This window comes from Choloepus didactylus, chromosome 2 (assembly GCF_015220235.1).
Source record: "Choloepus didactylus isolate mChoDid1 chromosome 2, mChoDid1.pri, whole genome shotgun sequence".
Taxonomy (NCBI): Eukaryota; Metazoa; Chordata; class Mammalia; order Pilosa; family Megalonychidae; genus Choloepus; species Choloepus didactylus.
In genome coordinates, this window is record NC_051308.1 from 216,287,171 (window position 1) to 216,304,821 (window position 17,651).

General features: G+C 41.7%; 1 protein-coding gene across 4 annotated transcripts in view; it reads left to right on the plus strand.

Annotated features, from left to right (window-relative positions):
* Positions 1-17,651, plus strand: part of CSMD2 (CUB and Sushi multiple domains 2) — a 646,653-nt gene that overhangs the window by 542,741 nt on the left and 86,261 nt on the right. For 3 of the 4 annotated variants that reach the window (XM_037827786.1, XM_037827789.1, XM_037827787.1), the window contains 4 exons: positions 4,489-4,569; positions 5,083-5,196; positions 8,875-9,063; positions 14,990-15,136. In XM_037827786.1, coding sequence (XP_037683714.1) covers positions 4,489-4,569; positions 5,083-5,196; positions 8,875-9,063; positions 14,990-15,136 — 531 coding nt within the window. The remainder of the gene's footprint in view (positions 1-4,488; positions 4,570-5,082; positions 5,197-8,874; positions 9,064-14,989; positions 15,137-17,651) is intronic. The other variant, XM_037827788.1, reaches the window with a different exon arrangement.

Consider the following 17,651-nt stretch of genomic DNA (forward strand, 5'->3'; position numbering starts at 1 on the left):
GGAGAATATGCTTGTGTGGAGGAAATACATGCTAAAATATTCTGAGGATATGGGACATCATGCTGGCAACTTACTTTCAAATGCCTCAGGAAAAAAAGTTCTTTATACTATCTGTCCCACTTTTCTATATATTTGTGTTATTTCAAATTAAAAATTGTGTTTACAAGGGGAGCTAGATAATAAGAAAAGAAGGTTGAAGAGAAATGAAATAGCAGAATTTAAATCTCCATGAGAATCAGCAAAGAGCAGAATTGACACTGCAGAAAAACAATTCTGAAATGACAAACCTGAAAATCTCAACCCAAGGAGGGAAAAGCACAAAGATTTGGAAACAGTTAAGAGAGAATATGGTAAAGAAGGAGATCCAGTTTGGGGTGCCTGAACACCTCACAATCATCTCCTCAACCTCCCCTCTCCCCTGGGAACTTGGCAGCTATGTTCATACCTCGCGACCCTCTGCTCCCCACCTGGCCTTACTCCAGCAAGGGTAATCAGATGTTCTGTCTTGGGAACTTGACATTGGACCTGCCAGGGCTGGTCTCCCTGAAGAGAAAAAATAGAAATTAAAGTGCAGTGGATCGGCTCTCTTCTTCTCTCCAGGTGGACTGAGAAATAGAAAAATCCTACATGCAGAAAGAGAATGAGAGAGACACATGGAAAATTTTCCTGGGTTCTAGATGGCGCTTCAGTTCCTTGTCTTCCACCTTTGTAAAGTCTAGGAGTCTCTGATAGGCTCTTTTGCTTACTCTAGTCTGAGTTGATTTGTGTTACTTGCATCAGAAGTTTCTTAACACAACAATCTAGCATCCAGCCGTCCTTCTTCTGGAAATTGTGCAAAGATACATATATAAAGATAGTCCTTGAAATGTTAGTTGTAACAGGGAAACTAGAAACTATCTAAATGTAAAATAATAGGCAAGTCAGTGTGTAAGTTATGATATATGTATACATACATGCATACATATAGGAAAAATATGGTCATTAAAAATAATTCATGTCAAATACAATTCATTGACTTAAGGAAATGCTTGTTTTATAGTATTCAGTTTTTAAAAAACAGGTGATTGTTAGGAGTCAGGTGGTAATATAACTAGAGGATGCAGTAACTGTGGGCTCTTACACTCAACCACAGTCCCTCCTTGTGAGTTTCTTGAGAAAGAGATATATAGCAGTGACAATGGCAAAGGAAGCAAGATACCATTTTAATATTAGCTGAGCTTAGGCCCCAAACTCAAACACAGAGCCCTTAGTGCTCTGGTAAGCTGAACCGAACCACATGAACCATGTTTCTTTTACTTAAACTAATCAGGCTTAAAGAGCATCAAATAAAAGGCCAATCCAACACATCCGTCAGCATCAGAAAGAATGCACCCAGTAAGAAAGAGTACAATGTGCAGTTGCCCACAGCGTCTATTCCTGAGACTGCGGCTAATATAAAGCAATGTCTCCCACCTACCGGTTCACATGTTGGTGTATACCGGAATCAGACTAACCACGTCAGTACCTCAGCCCTGAAGGGAGCAACGGGCTGAGGGACAAAATGAAATGGAGTCTTGAATATATCCCTTCCCTAGAGTTCTGTGGCTATAACATGGCAGATACAGTGTGATGTGATATTATTAAAGAAATAAAAGAGGGGTGTGTCTAAAAGATAGAAGGTCATATGACAAAATATTACCAATGGTTATTCATAGGTGGTGGTGTTTGGGGGAATTTTGTTGTTGTTGCTTTTCAATATTCCAAAAGCTTTTTGCATTGAGCAGAAATCTGTAATTTAAAAAAAATTTAATGTAATGGGAAATCACCCCAGTCAAAATAGTTACCACATAATATAAAATACCAGATTATGTCAAAGTGATGATTTCTTTTTATTAGTTTTTTCTGGAAAATTAAGCATGAGACTGAAGAGAATGGAAGGTATCAAATAAAAAAATAAACAAAGTAAAACATTGATGGTTTGATTAAATAAAAATTTAATACCTCTATGAATCAAAAAAGTACCATAAATAAAAACAAGAAAATGCTTAAGGGTGAAAATCTATTAAAAAGGCAAAGGTCAATCTTGAATATGGAGTTCTTATTTGTTCAAATAGGAACAAAGGACAGGAAGATTTAATTAAAAGGAGAAATGCAAATAATCTGTTAACATAGGAAAAAAATGTTTACCTACTAGTTATCAAATGCCAATAAAATAAAATAAATGCCACTTCTTTTTGCTTATCAAGCTGATGAAAATTATTCTCTCCCCCAATGGCTTTAAATTCTGAGCGCAAGGCCTGTGCTTTTTTTCTCGTTACTCTTGTATACTCAGCACCTAGCAGTACCTGGCACAGAGTGTGCCCTCAACGGATATTCATTAAATGAATTGGATGAAAGACAAATGATAGCACCCAGTATTGGAGAAACTGTATGTTGATGATATAAATTGGAACAGTTTTCCTGGAGAGTGGAGTGGAAACATGCATCAAGTGCAGACTGACTGGTTTATGGTAAATCAAAGTTAAACCTGGTCAATTACACCGGGAGTGCCTCTTGGTTTTAATACCCACGCTTCATAGAGGTTACGTAGCTTTCAACCCAGCATTGTTCATCTGATGCTTCTGTAGAAAAATTCTTAAGTTAAATCCCCAAAACATAATGCAACATTTTAAATAAAACTATGTGTAGGAAAAGCCTCAAGTTACATTCCAACTACAGTTGGTGAAATGTCAGAATCCCTTGTGGATATTTGGGAAAGAGCACCAGTGTCCACGGCGAGATGGGCATTTCGGACACTGCAGGCTCCAAAAGGTTTCATCGAGTTCACTGTGAAGGTACCCTAACACCTGTCCTGATCACATTCCCACAGTGTCGTTCATATTTAGCCCTCACGTTTGTCTAGTGTTTTACAGTAAGTCTCAAGGTGATAAAGTTCACATGTTGAACTTAATGTTTAAGGTATGGTATGCAAAGTGTGTGTTACTTGTGGCACACGGAGCTACTGATGTGTTACAACTATATTAATTGATAATCATAAAGTGGTATTTTGAGTATTTTACATTTAATACAATGGTATGTTGCATGTATATAGGTATTTTATTGTTGTAGTTACTTTTTGGATTTTGGATTAAGATGCAAAGCATTATAATTTTTCCATTTAAAATAATGGGAAATAGGCTCCCAGTTAGCATCTTTACACAGAACATCTGACTTCCAGGAATGAAGTACTAGCATTCAGCAGGAGATGCTTGTGCTTTAAAACGTCATGAATTTTAATTAATTCCAGTAAAAAAAAAAAAAAGAAAAAGAAAAAGAAAGGAAAAACAAAAGAAAAAACATTCACAAAAGATGCATATGTAAAGATCATCCCAATTTTATTTTAAATTGCAAAACTTTAGCAACCTAAATGAAACAATAGAGTATCTGTTAAATAAATTATGATGAAATCCTATGAAGTCATTTTCATCATATTTTTGAAGACACTGAATTATTTGGGAAAATTCTTGTGATATAATAGTGCATGGGGATCAATAAGAAGTATAAAACATTGGCAAATTTTGTAAGAGAAAAATATTTATATATGCAGAGAATAAATTTTCCAAGAACTTTTGTAGTAAAGGATTAACAGTGGTATCTCTGAGAGGGCAAGGGGTGAGTTCAATTTTCTTCCTAATATTTTCATGGAAAATCTCATTTTTCTTTAATGACAGTATGGTAACATTTTTAAAAATAATGTTATTTTTAAAACACAGCAGAGATTGAGGTGCTTCCAGAAATAATAATGATAGCAGTAGCATTGACAGTAGCAGCTAACACTTGTAGAGCACTTAACTTTGTACCAGGAAATGAATGAAAATCAAGTTATGAGTCCACACTGAGCTCTGCCTCTGTAACATCAACTGCATCCAAGCATCAGCCAGTCTCTGCCCAGGGGGGTGGATTCCAGTTTAGAAAATCCACTGAAGCCAGGAGTGTTTGGCCAAAGATCTGAAGGGAAGCAAGCTGACTTCAGTGGGTGCTTGCATAAGCCACATAGTATTTAGAGTTCATGTAGTGGAAAGAATGTGGGGTCTAGATCTGAATCCTAACCATGCCTTGATACTTCCTGTGTGGCCTTTCTGAACCTGGATCTCCTTATAAGTAGAGTAAGAACACCTTGCAGGGCGATCGGTTATTGCGGGAACTAAAGGTAACAGAATGCGAAACCGCCTGCCATACAGAGATGCTCAGTAAATACCCCTCTCCCCTTCCCTGATGCCTTAGATCCTCCCTCATTTCTATTGGTTTAATACGTGGTTCCTGGTTTTTGTCTCAAAACAAATAAAAAAGGATGACAGCTGATAAGCAAAATAGTATTGGGCTAAACTTGGCCTGTGTACAGATACATGTTCATTAATATTTGTTTTGTGAATGAATAAGGAATGAGAAAGTGAAGAATTAAACAAATGCGTAACTATTTCCCCTGAGAATGATGTTCTTACCCTGACTTGTCTGCTTTTATCTTTTCAGCTTATCCACTCACCAAATGCCCTCCCCCAACCATCCTCCCCAATGCTGAAGTCGTCACAGAGAATGAAGAATTCAACATAGGTACCACCTTCCAAATCAGCAAGCATTGCAAGCCCAGGGCTGGTGGGAAGGGGGCAGGCAGGAGTTGGGGCTAAACAGAGGAGCGCATCTCTCCCTCCCATCCATGGAAAGAAACAGTAGGCCCAGTGCAAGACGGTTGGTATTCTGTCAACTGAGTTTGCACCCCGAATACAAACAGTCTTCCTTTTAGCCATCACCTAGGAAGAGGAGCTGGTAAGGAAGCTTTTTAATTATGATTAAAGTCAGAATGTTTTTTGAGAAATAAGTCCATGCAAGACATTTTGCACAGTTTCTGGAATAGAAAAGCATTGTTAGACCCAGGCAAGGCATAGCTATGATAGGGAACTAGCAGTTGTCTGATTGTTTGATTGGAGTTGAGCTAGGTACTTAAGTCTGAACAGAACATGACCTGCCACTGATAGTCTTGCCTGGAAGTGGGCTCAAGGAACTAAGGTATTGTCCAGCCCTGCCCAGACTTCTCCAGAGACTCCCATATTATTCTCTCTTTGACAGGTGACATCGTGCGCTACAGGTGCCTCCCTGGCTTTACCTTGGTGGGGAATGAAATCCTTACTTGCAAACTTGGAACTTACCTGCAGTTTGAAGGTCCACCCCCAATATGTGAAGGTAATTGCACTGTCGCATGTCTTTATCACGCCTGTAGTTCCTCCACAACAAAGCCCTGGTTTTATACCTCTTTATATATTCTCCGTTCTCAGCTTAGTCCTTGCCTCATAAATTAAGAGGTCACTTGGTGAATGGTTCTTTGATGAATGAATGAGTGAGGAGTGAATGAATGATTGTTCTACATGGGGTCCCTGCCCTTTTCGTAGGTCTGTGGATGTGAATTGGCCACAGTGGGCACATTTATATCTGTCCTCCTTTTTTCCACACAGGGCATTCCCTGGATATGGGATAATTGTAAGGAGGGAGTTCTGGGACCTCAGGGAAGGGTGGGTTCACACACCAACCTTGCCTTACTGGAGTGCAGATGTGCTCAAGGTCCTGAGTGGTGAACTAGCAAACAACAGACTACAGTTGTGTCCCTGGCTGTGTAATACCCTGACAGCTAAGACCAAAACAATCTTCTGCACTCAGAAGGCATCTGACCTAGGGCAAGGTACCTAATTGCCCTGTGCCTCAGTTTTCTCATTGGTAAAATGAGAATAATACCTATGCCATGGGGCTATTGTAAGGATTAAATAGTTTAATAACATAAAACACTTTAGAGCTGTGTCTGGCACGTAGCAACTGCTCACTGTTGGCTGTTATTATTACAAGTACTACTACTCTTTCTTGTACTGTTGTCACCAACAAATATTTAGTAGCCTACGGAAAAAGCAGGTCAGTGTCTTCCCCACCCCTTAGAAGTAAGAGTAGGGAGATTCCACATTATGGATTGTTAGTGAGGAAGGGAGGAGCTGCAAGCCCCAGAATTAGATTACCCCAATACATTGACAAATTCAGTATCTGTTTGTTTCAGTTGAGCTGAACCACCCACGTACCAAACAACCAGCCCTCAAACTAAGCCCAAATATATGTGTAACCAGAATAAACAGAAGTGGATCAAACTGCTAATTAAAGGGCAGAGACTTTCAGATCAGTTAAGGAAACAAAGTCTAGCATTAAGCTTTTCATAAACTGACTTAAATATCTTCAACTGCCTACCCAAGGTCACCCATGCCTAGTATGAAACTCTGTGTGTATGTATGTATGTATGTGTGTACGTGCGTGTGTATAGCATTTGAGATATGTATCAAATACTAACCCCTAAAAGCTGGGGTAGCAAAGTTAGTATCACGAAAAATATAAATTAAGGCAAAAAGCATGAAAAGAACTGAAGAGAGATTTTTCATACCAATAAACATATAATTTGTCAAGAATATATAATAGTCATAAACTTCTATGCACCTAACAACATAGTATTGAAATATATAAAGTAAAAATTCACAGAATAACAGGGACAAATGAACAAATTGACAATTACAGTGAGAGATTTTGACATACCTCTTTTAATGACAGACTGTTTAAATAACACAGCTTAAAATCAAACATAAAAAAAAACAAGACAAAATTTAGAAGCTTTAAATAGTAACCATTTATTTTCTATGAGACACACTTTAGATATAAAGACCAGATAGATTGCAAGAAAAAGATATAAAAAGATATAGCATGAATATGGTACTTATAAGAAACATAAGAAATTTCTAGTAATATTCCAAGAAGGAATGTTACCATAAATAGAGATATTTTGGAATGACTACCTCTGTGAGCTAGTCATGAATATTCAAAAATAAGAAATGAAAAGTGGGATACAAACATTGAAGCAAAAGAAATGTTTAAGATTATGAGACTCTTTTGCACAAATCTATGCCAATAACTTTGAAACCCTAGATGATATAACTGATCTTCAAGGAAAGTATACTTTACTGAAATTGACCCCAGAAGAGAGAGAAAGTTTATACTCTCCCAATTCTCTAAAAGAAATAGAGAATGTTAATGGAGAGCTAAACCCTGCCAAATACACCAAGACTAGATAGTTTCAGGGAGAATGTGACTAAACCTTCAAAGGCCAAATAATCTTGAGCATAGAAAAAAAAGGAAAACAGAAAATTCTAGACACAGATGCCCAAATCTGATAACCTTGCCAAAAAGAAAACCTACAGACCAGTCTCATTTAAGAGAGTATGTCTGCTTCCTCTTGGTGGAGGCAGATGCAAGTGGATAGGTAAAGAACTTGAAGAGCCGACCTGGCAGAGCAGAAGCTGGATCACAATGCCTAAGGGAACTCAAATATCATCATACCCCAGCGACCTGTTTGAGAGCATTTTGAAATCAGGCTGATTTCCTCCTAGAAGCCATTTGCTTTCCTTTTCTTCTTACAAAATAGTATTAAGAAGGAAGCTTTACTGAGAAAAGCCAGTTAGTGCCTTTCAAAGCTCTTCAGAGAACCCTGGATGAGTCCTGTGAAACGCTGAGCCACAGCAAGTCTCTATTACCCAGCCCCAGTGTTGATTAGAAAGTGGCACTTCTGCAAAGACAGCGTTTGAAGGGGACAGGCATGATGAATAGAAAGTGAGTGGAAAGGCTTCCTCCCTAGAATAGCCTCGCCATAGATCACAATGCAGGAATTGGTCCTCAGCCTTGTGGGTGCAGAAACTTGCTTTTATCAGTGTCCCAGAATCCAGCACACTCAGAATCCTGCCTAAAGGTACATGCACAGCAAAGAGATATAAATACAGCAAAATACCAATTGCTCCACTTGCAGGGACTGGAATACATGAAAGTACTGTCAAGGGCACCCCTTTTTCAAAGTACTGAGGAAGTTGATTTAGCCCTCAGAATTTTACTTTGGAGCCCTCAAGTCAAGCAAATGGAGGTGGATTTTCCTGAAATTCATTTCATGTAGTCTGTGTTGTGAGACTTGAAAATCCCTATGCCCCAGGACAGAGCGCCACCCCCACCTACCCAGAGCCTGGGGTGTGCAGGGGCCCTCTGAACCAGCCTCTTCTCTCCCCTCAACCGTGAGGGACCCAGAAAACCCACTCCTGCTTGTCTAGCTCCTCGTTTCCTAAATTCCATGCTCACTGTCTTCCTTAGGGCGACATTCCTTCTTTAGATAAATGAATGCTGTTAATTAGGTCATCACCAAGCTCTTTTGACCTGTCCTATTCTTGATGCAATTATCATTGTTATCATCATAATTATCTCTGCCTCGGATTGAGGACTTACAGTGTGCAGGCATGCTGTTATATGTTTTAGATATTCTTCATATAATGCAATAGCCCTGTAAGACACGTGTTGTCTCTGTGTTAGTAGAAACCATTGCACAGACAGAGGAAATAATTTGTCCAAGACCACATAGTAGTAAGTAGCAGAAGTGGGCCATAGATCCAGGTGTGTTTGACTCAATATCCCACATGCTTAATCTCTGCCCTATACTATCTTTGTACAGATCAAACCCATTTTATAGATTAACTCTTTTGAATTTGGGGTGGTTTAGTGTTGCCTCTTCCATACGTGCTATCCTCACCTACTCCCAAGCCAGGTTGTGGTTCCCACCTCCGAACTAGAAAGTGATGCCAACCAACTGGCCAGGCTTGAGTCTCTGCAATACAGTAATTGGAGACAGGATCCAAGGTCACCTCATACCATGGTATAGTTTAATGATGGGTGACAGGGTCTTCTCTGAATGTGCTCAAAAACTGGTTTTCAATGCTGTCTTTTGTACCAGGCAAAAGCAAATATGTTGGCCCTGGTTCCATCTCCATCCCAATACCTGGACTTTCTCTTTCTTTCTCCAAGTGCACTGCCCAACAAATGAGCTTATGACCGACTCCACAGGCGTCATCCTGAGTCAGAGCTACCCCGGCAGCTATCCCCAGTTCCAGACCTGCTCTTGGCTAGTGAGAGTGGAGCCTGAATTCAACATCTCCCTCACAGTGGAGTACTTCCTCAGCGAAAAGCAGTTTGATGAGTTTGAAATCTTTGATGGTAAGTAGCCACAGGGGTCCCAGGGCTGTGGAACAGAGAAACTCACTCATCACCCTTACTAAATTGAATCCTCTGTGGGGATTAGAGATGCTGTCTGTGATCAGGGAAATTGTTCCAGCATCAGTCACCAGCATGTTCACTAAAAGTGAAGTGGAGCTATCCAGGGCCAGCACTTTGAATGTGTGATCTCATTTAATGTTCACAGCCACCCTTTATAATTGTTTCTATTATATAAAAGAAACCTAGACTCAGAGAAGGGTAGTTAAGTTACCCAAGGTTACATAGTAAGAGACAGCACCAAGTTTCATTAATTCATTCAATAAATGTTTATTGTACACCTACCATGTTCCAGATCCAGTTATAAGTGCTTATGACACATTAGTGAATAAAACAAAGATTCCTGCCTTCTAGGAACATAGTGCTTATGTTATAGCAGAGCAAGTCAGACAATAAACAATAAGCATAAATAAATGAGCACATTAAATAGTATATATGAAAGTGATTAAGTGCTACAGAAAAAAAAATAGAACAGGGTGAGGGGGATTAGGAATGTGGGTGACATGAAAGCCTGGACACTTGCCATTATGACCCATTTGTTCATGGTAGGCATTAGGCAGTAACTGAGACCTGGCTTGAGCCCATACATAACCTCCATCTCTGCCACTATGACAGCTCCATGAGCACATTAGGCAAACTCTGGGTGGCCAATGACTGAGGCTGCCTGACGTCTGCTGGCTGATTCATCCTGTTCACTTGGTAGTTTAGTGCCTCTTCTGCAGTGAATGGTCTCTGGTGGGCACTGATGTACAATAAAAAGATTCTCACATTTTGTGCCCACCCACATAGGTCCATCCTCATGTTTCTTCTTCAGACCTCCTTGTCTTGGTCTTTCACTCTTGCTCTTTCCAGGCCCCTGGCCAACCATCTTAGTTATTCACTACTGCCCATGAATCTCCAAATGTACTCTTATATACTTTTGCCTCCACCCAAACCAAATGACCAAATACAGTGCTCAAAACAATTCTCATTGGAAAGGTTTTCTTTCACCACTCTCTTTCAGGGTCACCCCCAAGTGGGGCTATATTGTAGCAGGAGACCATTTTGGCTTGCATCCACAGACCAAGCTAACTCATCTGTAAACCAAGGTCAGGCTTTTTCTTCCTCTGTGAGCTAGTCATAGAGAACCCCACACCCATCCCAGAAAAACAAAGGTGTGAACTAGGGAAAGGTGTCAGTGAAACGAGGCAGTTGCAAGAGGCTCTGGACTGCAGCCTCCTTACTCAGCTTATTTGTGCTCTCTGGACCCACTTGAGCCAGGTCCCAGATTTAGCACTTCCATTTTACATTGAATTGCTTCTGGGATCACCTGACCTCATTATTGTTGGGTCTGACAGTATCCGGATTATTATGTGTAATTCTGGTTGCATCATCACATGATGTCTCAAGGTCAGGTGGTTTCCACTAGGGCCCAATAGCATGCTGGGGCTATTTTCAAATGGTTTATAGATCTGTTGCCAATGTGCTGCAACTTTCCTAACTTACGGCTTGCTGGAAGTTCCGCACAATGTCTTTCTCTACCAGAGAAACCCTAATACCATGGGATCTTCAGTGTTGTATGGCCCAAGACGCTGGACTGCTTGTATTGCAGCCTGGACCTGCTACAAAACCCTTTCTTGCTCTGGGTCCCACTCAAAGCTCGTACCCGTGAATGTCAACCAACAAATGGTTCATAGGAGTATTTTCAAGTGCAGAGTATGATGCCACCAAAACCCAAAGTGGTCTACCAAGCATTGAGCCTCTTTCTTAATGGTAAGAGAAAAAAGGTTCAATAACTTGCTCTTTAATTTGGAGGGAGTGTTTCAGCATGCCCCAGATACCTGAACCCTATACATGTCACCTGAATCTTTGTAGAATTTATCTTCTACTCTGTGGAGCACATGGATGTTGTGAAAGCATTCTCAGTAATTGCCTCTTCTTGCTGGTCAGACCTGATTCATATGATAAATTAATATAGTAAGCCAGTGTGCTATATTCTGCAAGATGTCTAGATGATCCACACTCCTTGGGACTATATGATGACGGAGAGCAGGAGAATTAATATAGCCCTGGGGTTAGACCATGAATGTATTCTGTTGTCTAACTTAAGTGAATGTAAACTGCTTATGATTCTTTTTTCTCAGGGGTGTAGAAAAGAATGCATTGTCAAATCAATAGCTGCATTTCATGTAACCAAGGCTATGCTAATCTGGTCTAATAAAGATACAACATCTGGCACAGCCTCTGCAATTGAAGCTGCTACTTGGTTTGGTTTGTGGTAGTCCATGGTCATCTGCTATGATATATTCAGTTTTTATGCAGGTGAATTAAAGGGAGATATGATGGGCACCAACACCCCTGTATCTGTTAAAGTCTTTGAGGTTGGTACTTACTTCCATTCTACCCAGAATATGATATTTTTTAACTGGAGTGGGGGTGGTGGAAACATGACCTTTCCTAGTAAAACAATCTTTCTCTACAGGTCAAAAAACAATGTGAGGGTTCTGCCAACAACTAAGTATGGCCATTCCTGTTATACATTTGGGAACTGGAAAAAAGACCACTGGGTGGGTTCATGGACCCAGTAAACCCACTACGAGATAAACCTGTGCTGGGACTCCATTTACTATTAACCTCACATGCCCATTGTAAAAGGGGAGCCTTTATGGTGCTTTGGATACCCAAGTATCAGCCTCAATTCACAGCCTGTATCCAAAAGTCTTTCAAAGATCTGGGCATTCCCCTTTACCAGATATTTGGTTACCTGAGTAAATAGCCATAGGTCCCTTTGAGGAAGGCCTGGGGAAATCACTACTATATACAGGGTCCTTTTTCCCAGGAACCCAGCTGCTCCTTCTACCAAAGTGTTCTAGAATGAGAAATGAAAACTGGCTCATGTTTGGACACTGGGCAAGGGAATGTAACTATCTGTTGGGGTCGCTTACCTCATCCTTCTGGACATTTATCCATGATCTTTTTTGATCATATGTTCATACTTTTTTGGCTGTTCTTTCTGGCTGCCCATCTATCTAGCCCTTAATAACACTGTGTTCTGTAAGCCATCTCCGTCGATCCCTGAGGATCAGGCCCCTCCTGGCTGCTGTTTTAACCTCGCTGCCCATATGGATAATTATGCCAACCTTGCTTCTGACAGTTAAGTGCTACCACCTGGCCTCTGCTATTCCAGGATCCTTTCAACAACCCCTGCTACTAGAGAGCCCAGTTCTGTGACATCATCTCCTACCATCGGTTTTGGCCTACAGAGGACAGCCATTGATGTTAGTGCCCATCCCCTCACCAGTGCATTCCTCACTGGCTTGGAAATGGAGAGTCCTCCAGGCCCTCCTGAGAAATATGGTCAGCTACTGAGTGTTCTGGTCTTATCCAGTAGACTCATTCTAGCATGCCACTGCTCTGGACCTTTTGACCCCTTCCTCCACATTTTGACAAAGCAGTTCTGATGGCTCTACTTTATTTAATGTGGGCCATTCTTTTTTCCATGCTTCCAAGAGCTATCCCAGCAGCGTGTTAGGTCCACTGATCAGAGCCCTTTCCAGGGTGATCAAGCCTGTGTTGTGGAAACAAACTCTCCCCTATCTAGCTTTATATTTTACCTGCCTTGAACCAGCCCCCTCAGGATGCACTCCCAGGCATATTCTTTTGATTCCTGCTGGTGTGTGTTAACCGGTTCCACAGTTTCTTTGGCTTAATAATCTCTCCTCCCTTAGCATGCAATATTCCCTCTCAGGTTACACTGAGATGTAACCCTGATTATGGGTCAAGTACACAGAATCGGTGGTGGGGGCAGATCCTGAGGAGTGTGGGCATTGTTTTGCAAGACACATGCCTCATTTAAGGCCTTTTCATTGCCTTTGTAAGGGAGGGCCTCTGCCTTACAATAGGGGTGGTACCCATGTCTGCAGGACCAGAGGGGAATCTACGGGTTCAAAGATCTCACTGCATCTACCAGACATCCATATTCCAGATCTCAGTGTCCCACTCCTCTATCAAATCCTTGCTTATGGTATAAGAGGATTACCTAGAGAATTATTCAGCCTTCTCTGAAGTTCTGACACTCTTAACAAGTAAATCCTGGACCTGATCTTTAGCCATGTCTGTCCTCCATCTCTGGGAAATGAGGGTCTCTTTAAGTGCTGTCAAGTAAACTCTCTCACTTTCACACTTTGCTTCACATTTTTGGTTAATAGATCTGATCCCATCCCTGTCCCCTTGAAGTGAATCAATGGCACTTAGCAACAATCACCCAATTCCACAGTCCTTTTAATTACTAATGCCCCCATAACTCTCACATGTCCAAGACTTTGTGCAAGCCAGTACATCCCCTTCCATCTGTATCCAGTCCCAGTTCAACACAAGTGAAGATCTTAGCATTTTCCCTACTAGAGCAGGCCAAGAACTATTATTGTTCCACCTACACCAGTGATGGGGTTCTTCTTGCCATCCAGTCAGGAAGTGATCCAGTCCTGGAATTGTATCCTTAGAGTCTACTTCCTAGAGCTATTCCTGGCCCAAACAGTTTTAGGTCCTTAGAAGTAGAGCCTGAGATGGGGACTATTTTTCAGGCGCTTTACTGGTAGAATTCTCTCAAGAGGGAGTCAGAAAAGAGAATATGGGGGTGGGGAGGGCTAAGCAAGATTGCAGTCTCAGATAGAGCCAAGTTTCAGTCTGATCCCACTGGGACGCCGTAGAGCACAAACTGCACCCACAGAGTTAGTCCTGCCTGCAGCAAGGGGACCAGCCTTTGGTTCCTCTGTGCCAGTCAGTCACTGGCAGATGCCTGCCCCCCACCTTGCACCCTGGGGAAAGAAATAGCTCCTGGGAGAGGGTTTTGAGAGTTGTTACCTGTCAGCACTCCAGCACCTCCCAGGGGTGCACCAGGGGAAAGGAGATCAGGGTGGGGTGTCAACAGCACCCAATACAGTATCAAATCCAATTTCCTTTTTATAGAACATAAGAAATCATTTAACCTCTCTGGACCCCAGTGTTCTCATCTGTAAAATTATAATAAAAATGTTTCACGGTATGGGAATCTAAGGAACTAAGGAAATTTAAATGTAGGTGTCTAGCAGTTTGCTTCAGGAGGCACACAATGATTGTTATGTGTTCATTAACATGATCTAAATAACATGTGATGAACAATATGAATTATTTTCCTTTTCAACAAAAGAAAAAACTGAGATCTGGAGAGGTAAAGTCTTTTGGCTTAGGTTGCTTGGAAAGCCAGTATCAGGTCAGGAGACAGACAAGGGTCTCTTGATTCCTATTCTTCCTCCAACCTCACTGGGATGGTTCATGTCAAAGGGTGAGTTTGGCATTTAATGTAGGAAAAAGGAAGAAGGAGGCTTTGCTGGAGGAGCCTTAGAAAGGAACATTGGAGACCTCTGTTATTTATGTCACAGAGACATGACTTTCCCTCCAAATTTTCATTCCTTCAACTTTATTGCTATATATTCATTCAATAATTTTTTTTCAATAAGGCAGACACTGAGCTGTGTTAGCATGCACAAGAGAAGTAGGGTGGCAAGGTGAAAGGAGTTCTCAGTTTGAGAAACAGCTCTTCTGTTAATCGACTGCTTGACTTTGACCAAGTCCCAGGATGGCCAATAGATTTAATCTCACCTGCTGACTCCTATAGGTTGCTAGTGACATCCTATAGCAGTGTTTTAGGACTGGGCTCAGGAGGAAGGAGCATGTTGCGCAGTGCCTGTGGGTGCAGAGAGTGGAAGTGCAAATGTTTTTGCTGACTCCAAACCATCCTGGCCTTGGTGTCTTTACTCGAGGAGAAAAAAATAGGAGATGGTTATATTAAAAGTATATAGTATCTTTGACAGCTGGGATAGTCTGTAATTCATGTCCATCTCACCCCCAGGTCCCTCAGGACAAAGTCCTTTGCTTAAAGCCCTCAGTGGGAATTACTCAGCACCCTTGATTGTCACCAGCTCAAGCAACTCTGTGTACCTGCGCTGGTCATCTGACCATGCCTATAATCGAAAGGGCTTTAAGATTCGATATTCAGGTGAGTAAAACACGAGGAATCATGAGAAGGGCTACAGCCCCAGAACTCCTTAAGTTCCTCAACCCGAACTCCCAAATAATTCATGGGCAATCTCCTTGTCAAGATGGCAGAGTTCCTCCCTGGGATGGGCAGCCTTTGTCCTCTTCTAAAGCTCCCTCACCCAAAGCTATACCAATAGTCCTTGGTTTTACTACCTCTCCTTCTACTCCTTTCCCCCCTTTTAACTTCCCTCTCTTCCCTGTCTCATACTGCCAACCTGTGTCTTATGGACAAGTTTAACATTTGTATATGATCTGGTAATTCCTAAAGGTGTTCCTACCTCTAATGCTATTGAAATGATAATGAATGTTCTTTAAAACTGAAAACCCCTAAGACATGGGTCTCCAACTGGCAGATTTTAGGCAAGCAGCAAAAGATGTGCTATATTTTAAGTCCAGAATTCTCTCTTCTGCTCTGCACGTCATTTCTTATGGGCAGAGTCAGCCAGCCAGCTGACCCAAGCAGCCATCTGTAAGGAATCATGGGAAATGTTTTGAGATGGAAAAAAATCAAATTTATCTAAATTCCCATCATAAGGATTTCTGTCTGTAGTTGGAAAGAAAACTTGATAAGCTGCTTGATGCCTCCTTTGAAGAGGGTGGGTCCAATGAATGCTGGCTGGTCTCTGCAAGCCTGGAGGCAGATATGAATTGCCCAAGACCATGGTGAGACTGAGACCACCCACCAGCAGTTCCCCTCCAGCGCTCTTTCCCTGGCCCCATTTGGACTGCATTCCAAACAAATGTTAGACAAATTTATAAAAAATATTGATTGGAAGGATGTCATATTATAGCCTGAGGTGCCACTTGTCTCAGTCCATGTCTTCTCATGGGTCACCTAAGTGTTATTTGTTAGGAAAAATGGACTTGACTCAAAATCTATAATGTTACTCTCCAAAAAAAGTGTTTTTGCATATTCAATGACAAAGTATTTTCTGCTTGTTAAAAATATTATCAGTTCAAATTCATCAGCCCAAATGTAGCAGGCCCATTGGAACAGTTCTAAAGAACCTTGTGTATGGCTTCCAGGGAAGAGCAAACCAGAAGCTGAAGGGAGCCTGGGAGGAGATGGCTCTTTACTCCCTCAGAGTCCGTTTCCTCTGCAAAGTCGATCCAAACTCTCCTTTCCTGCCATGCACACGAGAGGCAGGGTGGCGTCATGGCCAGGTGCCCCAGGTGCAGTGATCAGCTCTGTCCCCAAGCTGTGTGAGTTATTAGACAAGTCACTTAACCTCCTCAGGCCTCAGTTTCCTGGTGCTGAGAAGGAAACCTTGGCCCTTGACCGTCCTTAAGGTGTCTCTCAAGGGAGACTCTCTGGCAGCCGCTCACATAAAGGGAAATAAAGCAGTTTAGTAGCATTTCACTATGCTGAGTGCAAAATTAGGAACTAAAAACTGTTAAGGAGTTGCCCTTTCCGTGGTGTTTTTAAAGACTAACCACATGTTTGGGGGTAATTACGTCAAGTGCATTAAGTAGAGAGTTAATGCACATGTAATGTTGAAAGTGAATTAATTACATGGTGAAACGGTTCTTAATCGTCAAAACACAGTAGACTTGTGTAATTGGCACAGGCGTCTGTCACTGTGACTAAGTATATTTTATAAATGAGGTTCTTGTTCTCAAGTAAGCTGACACATGGATATAATATGCATAGGGTGCAGATGGCAAAGGAAGAGCAAAGAAGGGCTTGGAAAGGAGGTATCTAAAACACCATCTTCACCAGCAGAGGGATGGGACCACCAAGTAAGAGGCCAAAAGATCTCACCATGGGGAGGGTGTGGGTAAGGACCCTGCTGCCCCAATCCTACTTTATCCCATCTGCCCAGGAGACCCAGCCAGGGACTCTTAGAGCAAGTAAGGGACAGGTAATGCTCATTCCTTTGGTCATCCTTCTGTCCTCTTCCCAGAACTTGCCCCTGGGGATCCCTTGCAGGAATTTTTAACATGAGTTCTTTGAGACTGGAACTTTGTCTGGTTTGTTCAGAGGAGCACCTGGCACATAACAGACACTCACTATTGATTTCATGAATAAATAAATGAATGAATGAAATGGAAGCCATACTTTAAGGGGAACATGGGACCTTGGATTTGGGGTCCTTGATTGCCACAGCTCCCTCTCCTCCCATTCTCCCTATACAACAGAAAGAAGGAATGCAACCGTCTGTTGACAACTAAGTGTTCTGCACTGTGCTGGGAGCTTTACAGACACAATCTCATTTAAATTGTCCAAAAACCTCTGAAGAAGGTCCACCAATCCCATTTTACAGGTGAGGGAACTGGAACTAACAGAGCTTAAGTGATTCACCCAAAGTCACGACCTGAAAAGGTTCTACTTTCCCTCGCCTGTTTAAGAGCCAAATGGATTTGAGAGCCTGAATTTAGCTGAACAATCAGTGATGCTTTCAAGCCGCAAAAGGGACCCAATGCCTACTGGGGCTGGTTTTCCTCTTCCTTTTGTTTTGTTTTGTCTTTACTAA